Source organism: Camarhynchus parvulus, chromosome 7 (genome assembly GCF_901933205.1).
Source record: "Camarhynchus parvulus chromosome 7, STF_HiC, whole genome shotgun sequence".
Lineage (NCBI taxonomy): Eukaryota > Metazoa > Chordata > Aves > Passeriformes > Thraupidae > Camarhynchus > Camarhynchus parvulus.
The window spans coordinates 16,678,734-16,700,478 of NC_044577.1; the positions used below are offsets into that span (position 1 = coordinate 16,678,734).

Sequence of the window (21,745 nt, forward strand, 5' to 3'; positions counted from 1 at the left end):
AAGTTGAAAGTCATTCCTTTGGTATTATACTATAAAGTCTGCACATACTAGTAGCATTACATTTACATCTGCTTGTAAAGATCTGGCTTGATGAAGCTTATTTTAAAAATAAAGGAAAAGGAGGAGGGATGATATAAATGTAGGTAAGTGTATGTCATAATTTGGGCCTTAGCTGTTTTACTCTGCTACTCAACTCGTCTTTAGATCTGGAAAGGCCAAGGCTTTAGTGTCTTCATCTTTCTCTTTCTTCAGAAAGGTCCTCACTGAGCAGTGGCAAAGGCAGAGGGGCTGACAGTGCCCAGTTCTGAGTGATTCTTGTAAAGTCTTGATGAATTGCAGGTGACTGGGTGTGTGCCCAGCACAGCAGGATTGGGCTCCATCTGCTTACTAAAGAAAGTCTGACAGCAGCCTGATCTGACATATAATGAACTTTAGTTTGTGTTTATTATGATTCTTTTCCTGATCTGTTTGTTGGAACTTGTCTGATCTCACCTAGTTATTCCTTATTACTTGATTAATTCATTGTAAAGAAAATCAATATCTCGTTTTGGCTTGCAACATTCTTTTTTTCTGACCCCTTGTTAGTAAATTTTTATATCTTTCATATCCTTGTGTTAAATTTTGCAGAAAGTCTCCTTTATTTAAACTGCAATGTTTAATGTTAAAATGCCTAACTTACACAGCGGTTCTCTATTAATTAGAATTTAACTTCTGCCTCCTCCCAGTGTATCAGTTGCAACAGGAAGCTCCTCATCCTAGAAGAATAACCTGCACTCGTGAGGTAGGTATCACAGTGTTCAGTTCTATACAGTCCAGTAATTCCATGGCTGTACTTATTGTGTCCAGCCCAAAGAGTGGTTCCTTGGGACACTTGGTGCTGTGATTAGAGTGAGTAGCCTTGGGGCACTGGTACTCAGAAATCCATTTGTTCTAAAAATGGAACTTAAAGCATTTTGATGTGTATCATAATTTATTGAGACTCATTTAATACTTCTTGATTCTTAGACACATGGAAACATACATTTTCTCCTAATTTTCTCATGAGGGTCTCATTTCTGAATGTTTTAATTCCCACAGAATTAGAACCTACATTTTTCTGTATATATTTTGATTTCTTAAAAAAACCAAAATAAAAACAACAAAGAAAACCCAAACCAATCCATAATTGAAACTACCAGCACAGTTAAAGAAATCATACAATGCTTAACATGACAATTGTAATTATTTTTTTATTATTTGACTGCAAAAAATATATGTAGTATATTTAGTGTATTATTTGACTGCAAAAATATATGTAGTCAGGGAGAAATTGTAAATTGCTGAAGGAGTCTGGGATATTCAGTAAGATATGTTAGCAGTAAATCCCAGGCTACTTTGGCTGCAGAGAAGGGCTGGGAGGTCTTCTGTCCTAGGTGGTAAGAACTCACAAGCAAATTTCATATTAGGTTCTTTTTCCTAGTGTTTCTTAAAATACTATTAGCTAATCCAGTCAAATAAGCAAAGACATAAATGTGTATTTAGTATCTGAAAATTAAAAATTTTTACTGCCTCTGGTGTGATGGAAATTGTTCAGCTATTGATCAGATACAGATTGTCCTCTTTTTAGAATAGAACAAGAAACTTGCTGGCCAAATATAAAAGCATCTGTGTAAATCTTCAAATATGAATCACACTGACTACTACAACTTTCTCATCCTCATTTTCACTGAATTTAAATTCTATGAATTGGAAAATGTTACTAGTTCTAATAGAGATAGTTAAAAAGCTGGACTGGTTTACAAAGGCTATGGGTGAGTGGTGGCCTGTTACAGTCCGTGGGGGATTGCAAAAGTATCACAAACAATCCAAACATTGCAAAGTCCTGTCATCAGTGGAGAATGCAATGCAACAGATTAGTGTCTGTAATGTCATATTTCTATGAATTTATTCCAAAACAAGATTATGACATGTTACAAACTTAAGTGTAAATCTATCCCTGTGTCAGAGTGAACAAAAACTGAGAGATTGTGTGTTTTAGAATAGCTTCTTGAACTCTGCAGAGTAAACCTGTGTCTGCACCATGAACATTGTTGTAGAAACTGAGAAATAAAAGCTGTAGATTTAGAAACTAGTGTGAATAGAAGTAAATACCACAAAACTATGAAAGAATCAGTCACGTATTTAGCTGCAAAACAGAACATATTAAATACACATTTTATCATTGAAGAATTAGTTTATTCTTTAAAAATATATTGGAAGCCTATTTTTAACTAATAAAGGTAAAATTGAAGTATGTTTTCAGTGTGCATTTTCCTACTTCTGCATTAATTCTTTATAATGCAGATAAGAGTTTTTCATTATAAATGTTGAACAATTTATGCAGCTGAGCTGATTTGAAGTGAAAATATATTCAGCAAGCAGTAACTTGTTAACCTTTCTCTCTGGTCTCAGCCTCTCCTGCTTGTGCTGAGCTTTGTGATCTGTTCTTTCTCAGCTGGGTTTCTATTAGCAGCCACACATGAGTCAGTGGGGAGCAGAATCTTTTCCTAAGTGGTTGAATTATTCAGCTGTATAAACAAATTCATAAATATTAGGAAGAGAATTTTGGTCCTGAGAACATCAAAGAGGTCAGTGGGAATGAACAATATGTAATTTGGTGAGGTATTAACACATCAATTGCTCTTCTTGCCTTATTGTAATCCACTTGTTGACAAAAGCAGGAGTGATGATTAGGGGGAAAAAGCACTTGTTAAAGAATAATTGGAAATCACACCGTAAAAAAACCCCAACGCTTTATTTCATGTGCAAAGACACACATTGTACAAGTGCTGATACTGAGAGGTGTATTCAACAGAATGACCTACTTAACTTGAAATGCTTCTCAAATACAGAGAATTCAAGTTTCTGCTCTGCTACACCAGTTTCATATCAGACAACACACACATTAGTGGAGAAACGCTGAAGTAAAAAGAGATTGCATTCATTTGGGATTTTTTTATTGTGAAGGTGCAGCAGAGCCGAGACTTTTAATACTCCATGAAGTTAAAGTTGATAATTCCGTAACATTCTAAGGTTATTTGACTTCTGCATCAGGCTTGCATGCAAATGATAATGTTGTTTGTCCAATTAATACTGTATTTCCTCCATAAAATTACTATTTTTTCTGCAAATAATTTTATATACATGTGTGCATGCATAGGCATATTTAGGGCAGCCTTGACTGATATATAAAAGCATTCAATGAACAATTTAAAATAACTATATAAAAAAATACATAGTATGGAGAAATTAAAATCACTGGCTTTTTCTGTCCTTTTAGGAGGCTTCATCCTAATTCAGTGCTAATAGTTAATAAACCTGTTAAATAACATCTCTGTGTATATTGTGAAAATGGTCAAGAAAGACAGAATATGGGCATATATAATGCACATCCTTATTAGAGCTGTTTGTAAAGGTGGCTTTATCTGCATGATGTTTGACCAGAATGGCTTTCCAAATTTCATTATAGCTAAGCTCTTTTCCAAAGGAATGTCTGCTATAAGGTCTTTGCCATGTCTGCTTGATTTGTCTGTTCATAAATTTGGTTTCATTGCCCTCACCTCTCATTTTGAAAAAATGACAAATGAAGCAATGGTGGGTATCTTGTTGATCTTTGTGTTTCTTGAAGGTATCACAGGGAGACCTTAATTTTTTTCCTATGGCCTCTGCATTAGTGATATACAAATAAACACGTTGAAAAGAAATATCTCATGCTTATTCCCCCAATTTTTTTCCAAGTTAGAAGCAATTTTTAAAACCTTGCCAAGCAAACAGCAACAGGAAATTTTTCCCATAAGTAAAAATCCTGAGAAGTCAAAAGGCAGCATTTGGCTGATCTTTGCTGGATACAAAGAAAAAGAAGCAGCTATGGCTGCTCTTACTCACACTCAACAATGCTTTGGTCCAAAAATATTGCCAAATCAGAAAAGAATTCTGTAGAGGATAACTACACTGTATTTTCAGCTATCAGCTTCAGCTAATAGGACCAATTTCTTGCTATCATCTTATTTTAAAATCTATTTCCTTACTTGGATGGGTTTAGTTCCAGTCCAGATGTTTTGGTTTTGTCTCGTTAACTTATAGATGACAAACTGTGAAAGTTAGACTATTGAAGCTTCTGAACTAAACTGTTTTGGCTTTCAGTGCTCAGGTGCAAAGGGAGGATATGTGAGTGCCTGCAATTGTCATTTGTAGAATTAATTTTGTAGAATACAGTCTGCCAGGAGCTCTTTGAAGTCCAAGGCAACACAAAAGACCAAGAAAGCTGCACGTTGCTTCTGGTTCCAGTGCAGTTAAGGATAAGAACACTGTGTCTAAGTTGCAAACGGTGCAGTTGGTGTAACACCTGTCAGAAGATTTACAGAAAGCCTGAGAACAGTGTTTACTGTCTTACATGGTAAATTTGGCTTACAGAGAGTCTGTGTGGTTTTCTCAGTGCACACAAGCTGCACTGTGTGTGTAGCCCAGTCATTCTGAGTGAATTAGAAGGCTCCTGCTGAGTTCTGATGGAATTTTCTTAGTCTTAATGTATGTCAGTATAGATGTCAAAACCCCTTAATATTAATCATGAATGTAAAATGTGATTAAAAAACCCCAAAACACAAATAAACAGGCAATAAAACTCAGTGAATTGAGGTTCCAGCTGCACTGAGTCATATGCAAGCAAAAAGTGTTGCACATCAACATTGATATTGAAGTTATTGCAAATTGGTAAAACTGATCAGTAGAGACAGTGTTAACAGAAGTGGTCATTTTCCTTTTTAACTCATCATCCACTAAAATGAACTGCAAGCCTAGTTACAAATGTCTGAAAGTCCTGTGGGGTTTTTTTCAGATGCTTTGTTCCAGTCATCTGCCTGTTCACATTTTCAAATGTTTGCACAGAGTATATTATAAATTTTCTTAGGACTTGCAAGTACTCTGAAGATGCCCTGTCAAGTTACTAATCCATTTCTGAAAAGGAATGCTTTTGCTTATATAAATTTTCCAGTTCTGTCTTATAAATTAACTGAGATAAAGATAAAATCTCACTAGACAGACAACAAAATCTTATTCATGACAGGATTCTTCTTTTAACAACTGCTCTAAACTAGTGTCTTGGCTTAAGGGTTTTAGTTAAGAATTGTTGCAAGTTTCTATAACAACAATGAAATGCTTTCATTTTTTCTCTGTTTATGTTGCTATCTTCTAACCTACATTTAACAAAAAATATCTAAGACCTTTCTTCTTTTTTGAAATAATCCAGTCTCTTCAGGCCCTTTGAAAACAGCTATCACACCAGGCAACTCTTGTTTGCTGTTATAAAGGAACAGGAAGTATTTTAGGACATGATAATTCTTTCCAGTGATGGAATGTTTTTTCCAAAGTGATGAATCATTACAATAGCTTTTTATTTGCTGGGAATGTTGAAGAATTGTTATTAGACTGTGCATCGGGATGTATGTTGTTTTTTGTTGTTTTGGATATCTGAAATCTTTATACTCCACTGAAAACACTGTAGAGAAGCACTAATATTAATAGGCTTATTGTTGAAAAGATGTAAAAGATAAACTAATGTGGCATTCTGTGTTTCAGCATAGCTGGATTGTTTTATGTTTCTGTAGTTCAAGTTGTATAACTGTTGGCTTTTACTCCCCAAAGAGTTTCCCCCTTTAAATTTAGCAAGAAATGATAACCTGGTGGCTTAAATTATTAGCTGATTTCTGTGGGATATGCTGTTCCTCAGTTGGCTCCAAACTTCCAGGACAAATGAAGATGCATTACTTCATCTAAAACGATTATCAGGCAACTTGTACCCTGACACGCCTGCATATTGTGTGCGTTTACACCAAAAGGTCTCTGGAGCACAGACAAGGTGGAGTTACACTACATAACAGATGCACACCTGCTTTTGAAGTCTTTTAGGTGATACTGCAGATCACACAGTTTAGTGAAGCACAAGATTTAGGCACTTGATGATTTACTCAGCCATTTGCCCTCGCTCTGAGGGGCTGCATAGTAGTGGCTTTATTTCAGCAGGGGCACCAACAGCTCTGTGATGGAAGGTAACCTGTAAATTTAAGAGTTTTATAGATGTTTCACCGTATTAGTGCACTCAACAATATGGTGCACTTACATGCATGAACTGCTAACTCATTTCCCCTATCTGGCACTTTGTAAAAGCCATATTTAATGCCATCAGTTTGTATATCCTGAGGATGACATGGTCCAATTGGCTCATCCTTTCTCCCTCCATTTTAAGCCATTCACAAGTGCAGTGTTTTCTGAAGATCTCCCTTTGGTTTCCCTATGTGCTAATCACAGGAGAAGTTCTGTTCTAGGTTATTTTTGCCTGCACTTTCACATTGTATCCCTTCCTGGTTTTAATACTATATTGTAAACAGTACTGTATAGCTTCTCTTGTTATGAAACATTACAATTTCTGTTGTTTCTTTTAGGTAGAGAACAGACCCAAATATTATGGAAGAGAGTAAGTAACAAACATCTCTAGAAATGGTTTATCTTAACATATTGGTTAATAATAATTACAGGAAAGGTGTCAAGTGTTTAGTCTGTGCTCTTTGTTTCTTCTGCATGTTTTACAGCAGTGTGTCTCACCATCAGGTCATTATTACATTATTACTTTTGTCTGCCTAAAATTACAGCTGCAATTTCTGATGGATATGGATATCACTGAGTGATCCCAAATGCAATATATGATCAGTCTCTGTCTTCTGTTTCAGGTTGCTAATGCAAAGATGGTTAGATTTAGTGTGAAGAAACAAAGATCTTACTTATGTTTATTTTGGTAAAAGATGTGTAGTGTTGCTGGGTTATTACATCAGCAATTAGTGAGATTACAGCAACTTGCTAAAATCTCAGGGATCACATAAAATATCCTCAAATGCTTCAAAATGTTTGATTGTATGCCACTGGCACAAAACGTGTGAAACCAGCAGGAGAAAACAGATTTACTTCTACATATTAAATTGATAGATGCAGATTTAAAAACAATATACTTGTTTCATAGATATTCTTTCCTAGAAGCCTTTCTAAACCATTTGAAGTAAATTCAAATACAGGCAGAAAAGGAAATTAATTCAAACTGCAGATTCCGCCAAATCAGTCTTTTTTATGTTTGTTTCTTTTTTTATTACTATCATTGGTGCTTTTTAAATGAAGACCAAAAGGTGATTTAAAAGAGAAGAGGCATGTATTTTAAAAAATTTTTGTTCCTTAGATTCCATGGGATGATCTCAAGGGAGGAAGCTGACCGATTATTAAGTGTTGCAGAGGGAAGCTATCTCATTCGTGAAAGCCAAAGGCAACCTGGAACCTACACTTTGGCATTAAGGTCAGTAATTAATATTCCATTTTAAAATTTATAAAATATTCAAATGGTTTTACTGTGTTGCTGACCTCAGATCATAAAATTCTTTGTAGTTGTTTTAATTTCTTTTTCATCATTATACTTTTTTACCCTAGTTACAGATTTGGTTTCTTTAACCTTCCATGCCCTTTTTTGAGCTGCTGACATTCCTTATTGTTTGCACCATCAGGATAACAGCAATTGTGGTTTTGCTGGTGGGGCTTCATTTTGCCCTTCTCCCACTGTGATACAGATGTGACCCCTTGCAGATGTTGGGAGAGCAGGTGATCAAGAAATAAAAGGCACCTTATGAGTTCCCTGACCAGCCTGCCATGCCCTGGCCAGGCAGCTGCTGCTGGAGAGCACTCAGTCCTCCCTGGTCTCTCCATGGGATGGCAACACATCAGGAGGCCCTTCTTTTGTCTGAACACCTGTTAGCTCACAGTGCTTCCAGATCTGCTTCTTCATTCTGCAAAGCTCTGGCAAGTGGGTCAGCTATAAATAAAAAACTCAAAAAGTAGTTGTACGGTTAAATAGCTTAATTACTTTTAAGATATTGGAGGTTATTTTGGCCTGTACTGTATACCTGAGATGGGAGATAGTGATTATTAGCAATGTTGTAAATCTAAGTGGGACAGAAAAACATTGAAGGAGAAGATGCAGTTACTGAAAATTTTATAAAATTATGATTAAAATAATAATGTCTTGAAATAATAGGTTGTGATAAATTAGTTTTTCAGGGGAAAAAAGAATATATTTTCATAGGATATTTGTTTCTGTAGTAATAAAAGACAGACATTATTGACATTTACACTGACTTTCATTAACAGTGTAAATTTGGTATTTCTTATTAAAATAGTACTCAATTTCATCATCTTCTGCTCTTGCAATATTCTTTTAAAGCTACAAAGAAATCAGTTTTTGTAACACCTGGCTTGAAGGCAGAGCTCCCATTCCCTGCTTCCAATGGTGCAGAAGACACAGGGCCTGTAGACTCAGATGAAGCTGTTGAGCATCTTGTAGGATTTATCACTACAGGTTGTTTTTCAAATGCACCTGCAGTCCAGCAAGTCAAAAGATGGCTTTTTTCCCAGGTTTGATGGTATCTCTCACACTGGAAAACCCCTTTGAAAACAATAAAATCAATTTTATGCCAAATAGAGAAAAGAATGGATAGTTGTTAGTGATCAGTTTGGGAAAAGGTTTCAAATGATAGCAAAGTTGTTACCATTGATTTATTTTGACGAAATTCAGTGTTTGGGAAAACACATCAGAAACTGAAGCTGCGGCATCTTGCTGCCCTTTCATTATGTTTAAATGGTAAATTACTTGTGTATCATGGGCAGTGGCTCTGGGTGGCTGCTTTCCTTCCCACAGCAGGCAATGCTCTGTTCTCTTGCTGTTGGCCTTCAAAGTGCATGAATGAGGGTGTTAACTCATATCTTTGGTGGAACTCTGTGAAGTGTGGTGCTCTGTCTTCCACACATTGGGATTTTACCACTAGGATTTCTTTTTTATCACTACTAGGCAGTGTAGCAGGAGTCTGTGTTTGTATTGACTGGAGGAAGAGTTTTTCTCAGTTTTTATTTTTCCTCTCCCTGGAATTATAAATGCAGAATATAATCGTTAGCCAAAATGCCCACTTACTGTGTTTCTGACATTGTAGCCTCTCTTAAAGACTCGGTGCTTTCTGCAGTCTCTCTGTGCATCCTGACTGTGAGAAGTTTGCTGTGATTGCCATGATGAGCTTATGTAGTTCTATCCTTTTCTGAGAGCATCACTTGTGTTTGGGTCACCACACTGCCAGATGGCAAAGATGGCCCCATCTGCAGTTTAGATAATCCCAGCAGGAATTTAAGAATGTAATTTCCATGGCCAAAAACAGAGCTTGTCAGTAGGATGGTATGTATGAGCAAAACTTTTCCAAGTTCAACAGAAAGCTTTGATTGAGTTCAGGGTCTCTAATTTCACCCTTTCTCTTCTGGTTGTGTGAACAAATTTGGTATTTTCATACTAGGTTTAAGTGCCACTCTGTCTCTGAAGCAGTCATGTTAACTTTAAGATCACTTGAGTAAGATTTTTGCTTTTCCTTCTTTACCTTTATTTTACTCCTTAGAAGGTGTGGGAGGAAAGAAAACTTGGTCAGCTGTTACATAAAGAACAGACACAGAACAGATTCCAATAATTTTATTAAGTTAACCCAGCAATTCTCTAGAGGCGCTCTAATTCTGCAATAACATAGTGACAAAACATAAAGTGAAATATCTGTGTTTTCTGATTGGTTTTCAGGCACATTTTGGTTAAAAAAATGGAAAAAAGTTGAGTAAAATTTAGATTCTTAAGGTACTATCAACTCTTGGCATAAATACTTGGTTCCCTCTGTATTTCTGTGTATCTACTCAATCTCTCTCACTGTTTGTTGTCTGATGTGTCAGTCTTTGACAATCTGTCAGTTCTGGTTAGGGCAAATTGGAAACTGCCTATGAAGTGTGATTGCATCATGAAATCTCAGTTCATGGAGACATAAAAGTCTTGTGGTAGCTGTGGGTAGGAGCAGCTGATGTTGAGACTGAGACAGGTTTGTTTCCTGGCTTGTAGCTGCCGGTGGCTCTGCTGGGGAGGCAGGCAATTCAGTGAGACAGATGGCCCAGCACGTCCAGCTCTGGCAGATGTCTTCTTTCTGTGCTTGTGTCAGCGTGCCTGGGAACCCTGAGAAACCCAGTGCATCCAGTCGTGAAGAGCAGTGTAGTGGAACGGGATCATGTCCCTCCCTTCCTGTGGCAAGGTATGATGTCTCTGTCATGGAATGTTTCCAGCCATCCTTTCTGAAAGGGAGAAGAACAAGCTTTTTGTGATTTGTCCTGAGGACCCAAGCCAGACAAATCCTCAAATCATCATGGGACAGTTTCAGTGTTATATTTGATTCCACCAGCTATTGTAGCTGATGCCCAAAAGCTCAATGTCCATACCAGCCAGGACTGCACATCCTGTTCAAGATGAACTGCACCACATGTTTTAGTTCTTTGTTCTCTAAAGCCTTCTAAATGAGTCTTTGACCACTGTGGAGCATTAGGCTGTGGTGCTTTTATGGAACTAGCTTTAGTAGATCTAAAGATCTTGTTCCTGAGCTGCTATAGCTGCAGACATAGCCTAGCACCACTTAAATGACCAAATATAGGACAGGAAAAATAATACTTTTTGCAAGCTAAAGCAAAGCAGTCAGCTGTTCTTAGTGCAATACTGTGGAATAGTTAATTGAGTTCAAAGTGAAGATTTTTAATATTTTTTTCTTTGTAAGGTAGGGAAGGTGACTCTTACCAAAAAAACACTTTTCATTTTTAAAGCTACTGTTGAGTTACTATAAAATCTGCTTTTCACTTATATAACAAGCTGCATTTTGATCGTCTTATGATGAGCTATTTTTGCCTACTTTCATCCATTATTGTGCAATTAATTTGCATCATGACTTTTTTAAAGGCAGACTACCTTTTAAATATAAATTTGAAACAAAAGATGGTGGTTTTTTTCAGAAAATAGTTTTCTCAGAATTTGTAAGAGAGATAGAAGTATGTTCTTAAAGAAAAAGAAAATTATAATTTAAATGTTTTTTGAAGTATAGAAGTTTGACTAAATAGAGCTGTCTTTCAAATAAAATTGATGTTCAGAGCTTAAGAAGGCCTGTAAAATTGTGTCAGCTCAGATACCATATAAAGGAGAATGAAGCATAAACACAACTGAGAGCAGCAAATCAGCCCCCTACTATATTTAATGCCTGTACTTAATCATGGATGCATTCACCAATCTTTACTAATTAATTAATCAATCAGAGAATGCCAATGAAAATATTTTGCAATCTTGAGGTTTAAAAAAATTACTGACATGAGAAAACGATCGTAGATATATATCTATGTCTATACATATCATCAAGTCTCTGTTAGAATAAAAAGACATAAAATACACTGTAATGTTAATTCAATGTTCCAAGCAGATTTAAAAGAATGAAAATTCCTAATTCACTTCTGGAGCCATTAGATCTGCTTTTACATTTGGCAAAAGATTAGTACATTGCTTAATGTTAAGACCTATAGCAAATGGCAGTAACAATAGACGTGGTTTGCAATGTAGCCCTCTGTTGTGGAGAGCTTGTTTAATAATTAGGATGAGGATAAAGAGGAAATGGGTAGAGAGTGTACTAGTGGTAGGCGTTGAAGTGTGATGGTACTGCATGTTCTTTTGAGCAGATAGCTGCTGTAGCACATTTAATTGGTTACCATGGTTTCCCTTCCTGCAAATTCTATTGTTGTGATACTGAGAATGAATTGAAATAAGGTTCTGCAGCATGATTTTTTTTTAAAAAAAAAGGTAATAATGTGAGCCATGATTATGAGTCATGTTTTCTTTATGTTTGGAGGTTTGGGCACATTGAAGATTATGTAGCATCAGGAAAGAATTCTTCAGGTGAAATGAATGTCAAAAATTAGTAATCTTTATTTTAGTCAACGTATATTGTGCAAATTCATACACATTCTCAATCCCTGAATGATGAAATTTTTTAAAGAAACTAGCCATGGGCATTTTAAAAGGAGACCTAATTGGTAGACTATTAGGGCATAATGCTGCACATGAACCTTTTAAGTTTCAGAGGATGACTGCTTTGGTAGCTGGATGCTGTTTATTTTCAGTGGGCTCTTTTGGGACACGTGTGTAGTGCTGTTCCAGAACACGTGTGGACTGCTGTGGGATTACTTACACATGTAGAATTCAACATCTGCAAAAGGCTTCTTGAATTCAGAGATTAGCAGTGTTGATCTGCATTCTTCTGAAAAGCCTTGTTGTACATACTGGGGCAGGGGAGAGCTGTTGGGGAAAGAATTGTTTTAACTACTTTCTACATGGTAATAGCTGAATTATGTTTTTTGAATTATGAATGTATCAAAATCTGATCATAGTTTATCCAGCATCTACAGCTGATCTGTAAGTAGTCAGAAGGAGCCCAGCAAAGCAGTAGCTAACTGCATCTCTTCACTTTACCATGGTAACACTATTCTGACATCATGCTAGTTGGTAGGGAAAAATTCTAAAGACCATTTTAAAGACTCAACTTTGCATATCTTTCTGTGTATTTTTTTTACCTGATTTGCAAATGAAGTGATTGGCCGTAGCAAGGGTTGAATTCAGTTTCTAGAATCCTTTCTAAAATATTCATACAATATTCCTTGGTTGCTAGATGAAAAAAAAGCAACAGGGGAAGAGGTGGTAATAAATTTTGGAGCTTGCTTTTCTGCTTCCAGTAAAACAATCAGCCCTCTATCTAAATAATGTTCCATGTAAAAAGTTTCTTTTCCTGCATAAAATTTCACACTAAATAATTGACTCTGTTAGTTTGTCAATAACATGTAAGGTTCAGCTATCAGTAAATGCCTGAGGTGTTTGCTTATCATCTGCCTTATGTAAGTGCACCTGGGCACTACTGAAATGGCTTCACTTAAGTATTTAGAATAATAATAAATAGCTACTAACCTTAATGAGTAATTAACTGGCTACCTAGGTCCTCCCACAGACTAGAATGCTTTTTCCTTATGGTTCATGTCTTCTTGCTGTGTTCCTGTTCTCCTTCCCTCCTCTTCCCATCTGTTGTTGTTGTCAGCTCTGTTTTCTTTTGGCTAGAGTGCCTAATTTATCTTTAGCAATTCAGTTTACTGCAGTCTTTCTCCTGCTGGTGTGAAGTTCAGCACTTCTCAGAGGAATACTCTCTGCTTCAGCGTGCTGTGAACTTTTTTGGGAGAGCTTGTCCAAGAGATGCCTGTGCTCAGTGTGCACAGCTCATGTTCATTTATGCCATGTCCTTCACCCTGGCTGCAGCTCCTGCTGTGGTCTGCTGGCCAGCAGAGGCACTGGGCTTGTGCTGAGGACTGTGGTGGAGCTCAGGAGCTCTGGGCTCACTTCTTGGTTTCATATATGACTTGGCTTTAGGCCATGAAGTTCTGCAGGCCTCATTTCTCCATTAGAGAAGATGTTTTCTCTTCTCTATTGTCTCGCGTTCTTGTTCAGTACAAAAGTCTAGGTAGGATATCTTAAAAATGGCCTAGACAGACTGAAAGTTGCATCCCATCTCACAGTCTACCCCCAGTCACAGTTCCAGAGCAGGAATCTGTGTTGCACTTTGCTGGTTTTAGGCTGCATAATGTCTGCCTGGTTTAAAGCTTCTGGGCTCTGTTGGAGTTGAAATAACAGTTTAAAAAATCAAATTGTAATGCAATCAGTTGCTAATCGAATTGTGTATGCAAGTACATTATGCTCCCCTCTCCTGTCAAAGCATATATATCTTTTCTGTCTTCTGCAAGTTCTACTGGAATGCCTCTTTTTTTCTACTGCTTTTAGAAAATGCTAAGTAGAAATCTATCTGCAAGTTAGCCCTTTTGATTGGTCTCTTGTTTTGTTTATTTTTGGAATTCATATTTAGAAATTTTTGTATTTGGACACCTTTATTCCTGTACTTCATCAGCTGTAGATACTGTGGGTGTTTTATAGACATGTTTTCAAGATAACACACAATAACCTTACATTGTTGTTTAATGTCATAATTGTTTTCATCTAAATATTTATTAATTATTCAAACACCAAAAGAACTGATACCAATAAGTATTATCTGGCCCAGTTTTCCTTTTCCTTCTCCCTCCTTTATACTTCGTGAAGCTCAGTTGAGTATGGTTCTTCCTGATTTGATAGGTGCTAGAAGGAGAACCAAGCTAATTTTTTTCTTTTGTATCTTGAGATAAATGAACTCTAACCATTTCAGTAATAAATTGACATCTGCCCCATTTATTGCTGCACTTGGTTGAAAGAAGAAATTGTATTCTAGAAAAACAGAATATAATAGTAAAAAGGCTATTAATCTTCATTGATGAACTGTTAGTAGCCCCAAGAATTCTAACAATGCATGTTGTGTATGCAGGAACTATTTCATTTTATGTTATTATGCTTGTTTATTGTTAAGGAAGGCAGCTTTGAGGAAAAACTATTTAGAGAGCAGGATGGTGAATCTCACTGTTTGCAAAGAAGGGATTCTTGTAAAACACTGCTCAGGTTTTGAAAACTATGTTATTTTTCAGGCAGGTATTCTGGGAAGTTGGCAAGTTTTGCAGTTCCCTGGCCATCATCAGAAATGTTGTTGCCAATGAATATTTAAAAAAAATAGCTTCTTTCAGGAGCTGGAGACCTTCAGGGATAATTGTGTGGAAGAGGTTTTGGCTGCATGCAAGGCTTGTCTTTCTTTGACAAGGAAGTGGGCCAAAAGGGGATCTATGGAGTAATTTGTTTTCACCCAAGAACACGGCATGATTAAGAGACATTTGTGATGGCAAGATTCCTTATATTCCTGTGGCTTTTTATGGAGTGTCAAGAGTCTAGTCATAAGTGTTGGTTCAGAGTTTTCAGAAAATAGAACTGAAATTCTGGCACCTAATTTTGAGAAAGACTTCTGCCTTCTGGCTGCAAAGCACATTAAGACTCTTTCTCCAAGGGAAGATTAAGTCCAAGTGACCTTTAGGCTCAGTCTTAAATTTTCCCAGTTCAGTGTATGAAGTTGCTTGAAATGAAGGAGGACATGAGTAGTCCTGAGGGCTATTAATTTGTCATTTGATTGCAGCTATGCACTCTAAACAATGCCTCTATCTAGAAAATCTTCTCATCATAAAATAGCTTGTGAAACTGGTGAATCGCTACTGTACAATTCTGTATGTGGACTGTAAAATTCATCCTCTGAGATGGTAAGAGAGTGTATCTGTGCTCTCAATCCTTCCCTTCTTCCTTTTGTTTCTGTACTGAATGCTGCATGCAGGTAGGTGGCTGATTCTGAGGCCTGTCTCTCATGGCATGATACCTAATTCAGCTCCTCAGTCCTTTATTATCCTTTATTACCAGCCACATTTGCTCTACTGTTTAATATGTTTTCCCACGTTATCTACTCTGCCCCACTGGCAACCAAAGAAACTAGACAGCGATTGCTTTTGGAATAAAAAAAACCCTGGAATAAAAAAAGTCTTTTATCTGTAGTCCTGGTGCTTGCAAACAAATGCACAGTGGACACAATGAGACTGTTTGACATGTCAGAGGTCTAATTCTTTTTCTTGGAAAAGCATCTGATGTTCCCCTGTATAAACCAAAAGAGAACATACTTTATCTGTGTCCCACTTTCTACTTATTAAACAAAAAACAGCTGGTACTAGTACTTGCCTTTAGGAGGAGAGCATCAGGAAGTTGAAATATCAAATCTTGGCTCTACTTAGTTGCCACGGTGATGTATAATTAACTAGGCTGCAGGAATGTTACAGAAAGTAAACATAAGGAAATAGTCTTGCTAGTGGAAAAATTTAAGTAATAGCTTTAAGTAAGATTGAAGATTAAGTCTTTATTAATAATTTTCAATTGAACATGTATGCTTTTTTAATATTGTAATTTAATAAAAATAGTGGTCAGGGAAAATTTAAATTAATTTGAAAGAAATAAAATAGGATTCTGAGACACATTATTGACAGTACAGTCTTTGTAAAAGACTAGTATTTCATTGATTTGTGGAGATTTTGGGAGTTTATTGCCTTATTACTAGTAGGATTCTATTTGAAAACCAGTAGCTTTCTCCACAACATATCCAATTAGAAAAGAATAAAGGAAAAAAAATCAATTTGGAACAAATGGGAAATTAGATAAAGGCAAACCATTCATCTCTTGGAAACCTTTTCCTTATAGTATCTCTCAATGACACACTCCATGTGCAGCAGTCTGAACAGATCTACAGGATAGGGGCTGCTCAGTAAAACACACCTGGGTTAGGAGGGTGCCCCTTCTGACCCTGTGGGAAAGACAACTAATCTTGTAAGAAGTTCTGTCTCTTTTCTGCATTTGGTCATCTTGTTCTTCAGAACAGGACTTCAGAACCAGAAAAGACTGGTTTTAGATTTTGAGGGATGTTGCTAAAATCAAAACACTGTGTGTACTTAGTATTAGGCCTTGTGATGATTTTCTGTGCCTTGTCCTGTCTTGATAAAATTAGTGTAATACTTCCAGAAAACTAAGAGCAATAAGTGACCTCCAGCTTGCTTGAAACTCTGGTTTAAGTAGTCAGAGCAGATGTTACTGATGAGAGCAGCAGTTCACCTGCATCTCTTAATATAAGTAATTCTAATGTATATGTCATTTAAGGCCCATCATTCTTCACCTTCAAAATTATTTGGTTCTTCTGATGAAGTGAGAGCCATCGAGGTGCTTGTATGTGCTCAGTGTGCATTATTCCCACTGACCTGAGCAGATGACAGTGAAGGTTGCTCACTTTGGCACTGCAAAGTGCTGAGCACTCTTGGCTCATGTGGACATCTCTGACAGTCAAGGGTGCATAAAGAGGATGTCTTGTGGTCAAAGCTTGTTTGCCATACACTGTGTAGAGTATAAAGGTGTCCTGAAGAGTAAATTTGAATACATCTGCCCCTCCTGCTATAATTTAGGACATTATCTTTCTGCTCTCTGTATGACTTGTATTCACTCAGAACTGCATCCCGTGATGAAATTAGCATTGGGTTAAAACGTATTTCTTTCTGTCATTTTGTAATTTCTCATGTTTGATTCAATGACCTTTTAGTTTGTATGGCATAAAAATATGCATGGAAGTACCAGGTAATCTGCAGGAAAATGCCCACGTCGTTCCTACACCCCTTCCCTTACTGAGCAGGATGCAGATTCCATTTACATTTGAGTGTTTTGCAGAAATAGCAATGTCTGAAGGTGCAGTCCCTGTCAGAACTATTGATAGGGTGATGGGAAGGTTTGGCATTTTGATGTAGAACAGAGAAAAAAATACAGATTCCAGAACTGTGTAATTTTTGTACATATTTGCAAGAATGTAATATTTCACCTGAGGCAAGGTCTAAAATTATGCTTTCCCCTGTTTGGTGAGCTCCCACTGAGCAGAGGAGCCACTTCAGCAAAGTATCATTATTTACTGTGTTCCTTAACATCTCCCATGAAGCATTTGTTTGTAAAGTGAAACTGATCCATCCTTTCAAATTTAGTTCTTAAAACTTATTTGGCACATCTGACCTCATAAAGGGGCCAGTACCCTCGCTGCTGTCTGACCACGGAACAGCACTGGAGTGAGCTGTGAAAGCAGCCTCTTGCCTCCATCTTCCCCACAGGAAATGTTGCCAAGTGCAAACACTAGTGTGTTTTCACATGTTTAGACTGCTTTGAGGCAGAAAACGGTTGCAGATTCTACATGCAGTTTTTAAAAATATGCTGCTGTTCAGGTAAATTGAGCATTCTTATTGTTGCTAAGAGCCTGTATCAAAATGCTGTTCCATCCTGATGCGGAATGGCTGGTGTTGGATAACTTTCGTGTTATGTATCCTGTATATTACAAAGATTTGCCTGAAGCTTGGGACTGAACAAGCAGAACACAGAAGGACTTTTGTACAAAGCTTGAAGAGTTAGTCCTGGGCCTTTGGCCAGGAATAAAGAATGCTTGCCCTTGTGCCATTTTGTCCTGTGCTGCTTGGGTTCTGGCAGCAGTTCTGCTTCAGTGTAATTGTTGGCACTGGAGCTCAGCTGAACCTTGAATGGCCTCTTCCTGCAGCAAGCAGGGGAGCAGAGGTCTGAGACAGCATCAGAGCTGCGGATTGATCGGCTCTAATAGAGGGCTCTGTTATGAGAGCTCCTCATATCAGAGCCAAGGCAATTGACTGCAGTGATAAAGTAGCAAAGCACTAAAAAAAGCCATAAGGAGTGTGAAGTAATTTTTCAGTTTTTCCATAGATAATGGAAAGGCTAAAAGAATACCAGAACAAACAGCTCCTTCTGGGACAGCACTGTTTTGGCTATCTCTCTGCAGTTGTTGTTGATCTCTCCTTCCTATCTGTGCTAAGTAGTAGCTCCCCAGATCGGCTGGACAGATGCAGAGCACAGTCACAACTTTAAGTGATAAAGTGTTTTTAATTGTTTGCAAAGGCTTGCTTACTCTTATTTATTCTGCTTACTGTTCTTTAAAAACAAACAACTTTCCCATTTCATTGAGGCAGATTTGGAAGTCAAACCAGAAACTTCAGACTCTACTACGATGGAAAACACTTTGTTGGGGAGAAACGTTTTGAGTCCATCCATGACCTGGTGACAGATGGATTGATTACTCTTTATATTGAAACGAAGGCAGCTGAATACATTTCCAAGATGACAATTAATCCAATTTATGAACACATAGGATATACAACCTTAAACAGAGAGCCAGCACACAAAAAGCATATGCCAACCCTGAGAGATGAACATGATGGCAAAGAGTCTACAGGAGAGGATGAGGTAGCAGAAAAGAGGGTAAGCAATTGTTAACCCACGCTTTTTTTTTTTCTCTTAGACTTTTTGTTTTGTACTTTTAACCTTTCCCCTCTACTATAAGTACTAAAGGTCTCTGCAGCTATTTAGTCTACATAGTTATTTCCAGTGTTACATTAACAGTAATATTTCAACTGGTTCTAGAATTTTGTAATGGTAATTTTTGCATATTGCAAATTTTCATGATTTGGAGGTTAGTTATTTGTCATTGTGATTCTTCAGGTTTTTTTATAGTTACGGATGTTACCATTAAGCCAGTCCTTTATTTCAAATGGGCAAAGAATATTTAATCTTAAAATTGTTTACAGTATATAAGACAATTGCATTTTATTTCTTAATATATTCAGATTTCCCCAAACAAATGCCTTCCATAACCTATTCAGCAGTCTGCATATAATGACAGTAAAGTTGTCCACATTATAAATAAGACTGTTCATTAAGTTGATAAAATGTTAAAACATTTCACTTGGCTAAGTTCAGCCTGTCAGAAGCTGACAGAGCTATTTTTGGCCTCAGCCAGACTTACAAAGAGGGATTGCTCTCTTCAGAGAGTTGCAGTATCAGCTGAGAAGTAATTGCATCCTGGATTATAAAAGAAAAACGAAGAAGGAAGAAATCTTAGAACCAGTGAACATAAAAATATTGAGGGAGGTTGGGAATGTACTGTGCAGACAAAGCAGCTGCCTGAAATTTTATTTGTGTTTCAGAGACTAAACATAAAAGGAAACCATAATGTAAATTCCATTGTGTTAAATGAAATACTTTGTGTATTGAAAATCTGACAAATGAAGGTATTTTTTAAAAGTTATTTTTACACACCTGTAGTTGTTAATGCATGTATAACAGTCTGATATGTTTCCCTATGTCACAAACTTCAGGATGATATACATTAGGCCTATCTAATATGCTTATAGTGCCTAGAAGAAATGCTAACCTTAGTTGGGATCTTTTGTCTCTCCAATCAGAAATGTGTGATTTTAGTTTTTGTGGATGTGGAGGAAAGGTCTGACTGACAATTTCCAACATACATGGCTATTACAGTGAAACTAAGCTCCATACTGAGTCCACAGAGAGAGAGGCTCATAGCTTTGGTCCTTCAAATCCTCCTTCAGCAGCATCTGTCATTCTGCACTGAATTTGCTAGGAGATGAAGCACCCAACTTAGCTTAAAGTATGAATCTTCACTGTTATCAGATCATTTTGACAAAAGAAATACTGCTGGGATATTGAAGCTAGCTGACCACATTTAATATCCAATTTCTCACCTGTTAGGTAGCAGTAGTAGAGGGGTGAGTTATCACTTAGAGTTCCTGACAGCCACTGCTTCCAGCGTGCTGTTTCAAAAGGATTTTTGTGCATATTATCATAGACAGTTTATTATAATGCAAAGCCTGGGTAAAAATCTTCTCTAAGTCTTCTGGAAGTTACCACTTTGGGTTTCTTTGGTAAAATTAACTTTTCCTGCATTTAGAAACTTTCAAGTGACAGCAGAACTCTGTTCTGTTACATTTTTTAGGTTGATGAAACAGTGTTCATAATTGAGAGATATAAGTGATTAGTGTTGAAGAATGCTGTTTTTCCATGGATTACATTGTGTTATGTCACTCACCATCTGTTTTGAAACATTTTTCATTAAATAACTCAAGGACTATTGAATATTTCTCAAGGATTGAAATTTTATGTGAAAAACCTTTAAACAGATTAGATGTAATCTCAGCATCCCACTCCCTTAATCTGGAATTTAGAAGTGACTAAAGGGGCTTCAGCCACAAAACAGTTCAACAGCAGTGGTGTTTTCAGTCCTGAAGCTCAGGTTTTAATACTCTTCTTTATTTTTTCTTGGAACTCTATTGATGTGAGCACACTGAGGCACACAGACATCACAGGATAGTTAAATTGGAGATTTCAATTTACTTTTTGAGTGATTGTCCTGTTGGGATTGCTATCTGTGGCTGCATGGGGACAGTACAGTGTGGTCTTTCTCACTGTGGAGTGGCACAGAGGTGACATCTTGGCTGTCTTTGCAACTCTCAGAGTTTTGGTGGGAAGATAGCACAGATTTTCCTGCATGTCACTTCACCCAGCAAATCAGAGTAAGGCATTCAGCCCCATGACCAGCACCTGATCCCACCAGCAACCTCAGCATTTGGAACAAGCAGCTGTTTATAAATAGGTCAAGTAGTTTTTCTTTCTTTTTGGTGGCAGGGCTTGATTCCTGTTGTCCAATATGAAGAGAATATCATTGAATTGCAATGAACCAAACAAAATTGTTCAGAGTTCAACAGCAAAAAAACCCATTGTTTTATGACCCAAGCAGCAAGATCTGTGTGCCCATTAGCCCCATGGTGAGGATGAAAATTTCCTCAGTGTGTATACAGCATCTGGCAATTAATGCATGTTTATCAGTTTTGTAATGCACAGTGTGCTTCTTCCTCTGTAAAGACAGAAAGAAGTATGGGTCTTTAACGTGATCATCTGATCATCCTGAGCCAAAATATGTTCCCGGATTTGCAGGCTCTGAGGCTGTTCAGATAGAAATCTAAATTTGTGCCTGTGACTGTTGCCCAGTGATGTGTGGGTGGTGTGTGGAATATAAGTCCTTCAGAAGGAAAGAAGAGACACAAAAACAGTCAGAGCCTGTGGAACAGCTGGTGGGAATGGAGTCTCACTTTCTGCCATGGAAACTGGGCAGCTAGAGAATACACCCCAAGCTTGAGAATGAAATATTAAAGGGCACTCACCCAGTCTTCAGTTTGGTGTGGGGCAGTAGCAGGAAATGTTGCATTTTGTGTTAGATGCCTCCCAGCAGGCACTTGGAATACTTGATTTGTTCCCTGCTCTTTTTGTAATTAATGTATGGTAGAAGGATTCAGTATGTGTTGGGCGACACTTTTCATTTGCAATATTTTAAAAAGGAGCCCTAGTAAAGGGGAAAGATTTAAAGACTGAAAGAGATGAAAAGTCAAAACTTATGCAATCATTAGATAAGGATTGTAAGACAGAAAT

At 37.2% G+C, this 21,745-nt stretch overlaps 1 protein-coding gene across 1 annotated transcript in view; it reads left to right on the top strand.

Annotated features, from left to right (window-relative positions):
• The window catches only part of CHN1 (chimerin 1), a 90,298-nt gene that overhangs the window by 23,759 nt on the left and 44,794 nt on the right, over nucleotides 1-21,745 (top strand). The window contains exons 3-6 of the mRNA XM_030952937.1: nucleotides 726-781; nucleotides 6,456-6,487; nucleotides 7,238-7,351; nucleotides 18,433-18,721. Coding sequence (XP_030808797.1) covers nucleotides 726-781; nucleotides 6,456-6,487; nucleotides 7,238-7,351; nucleotides 18,433-18,721 — 491 coding nt within the window. The remainder of the gene's footprint in view (nucleotides 1-725; nucleotides 782-6,455; nucleotides 6,488-7,237; nucleotides 7,352-18,432; nucleotides 18,722-21,745) is intronic.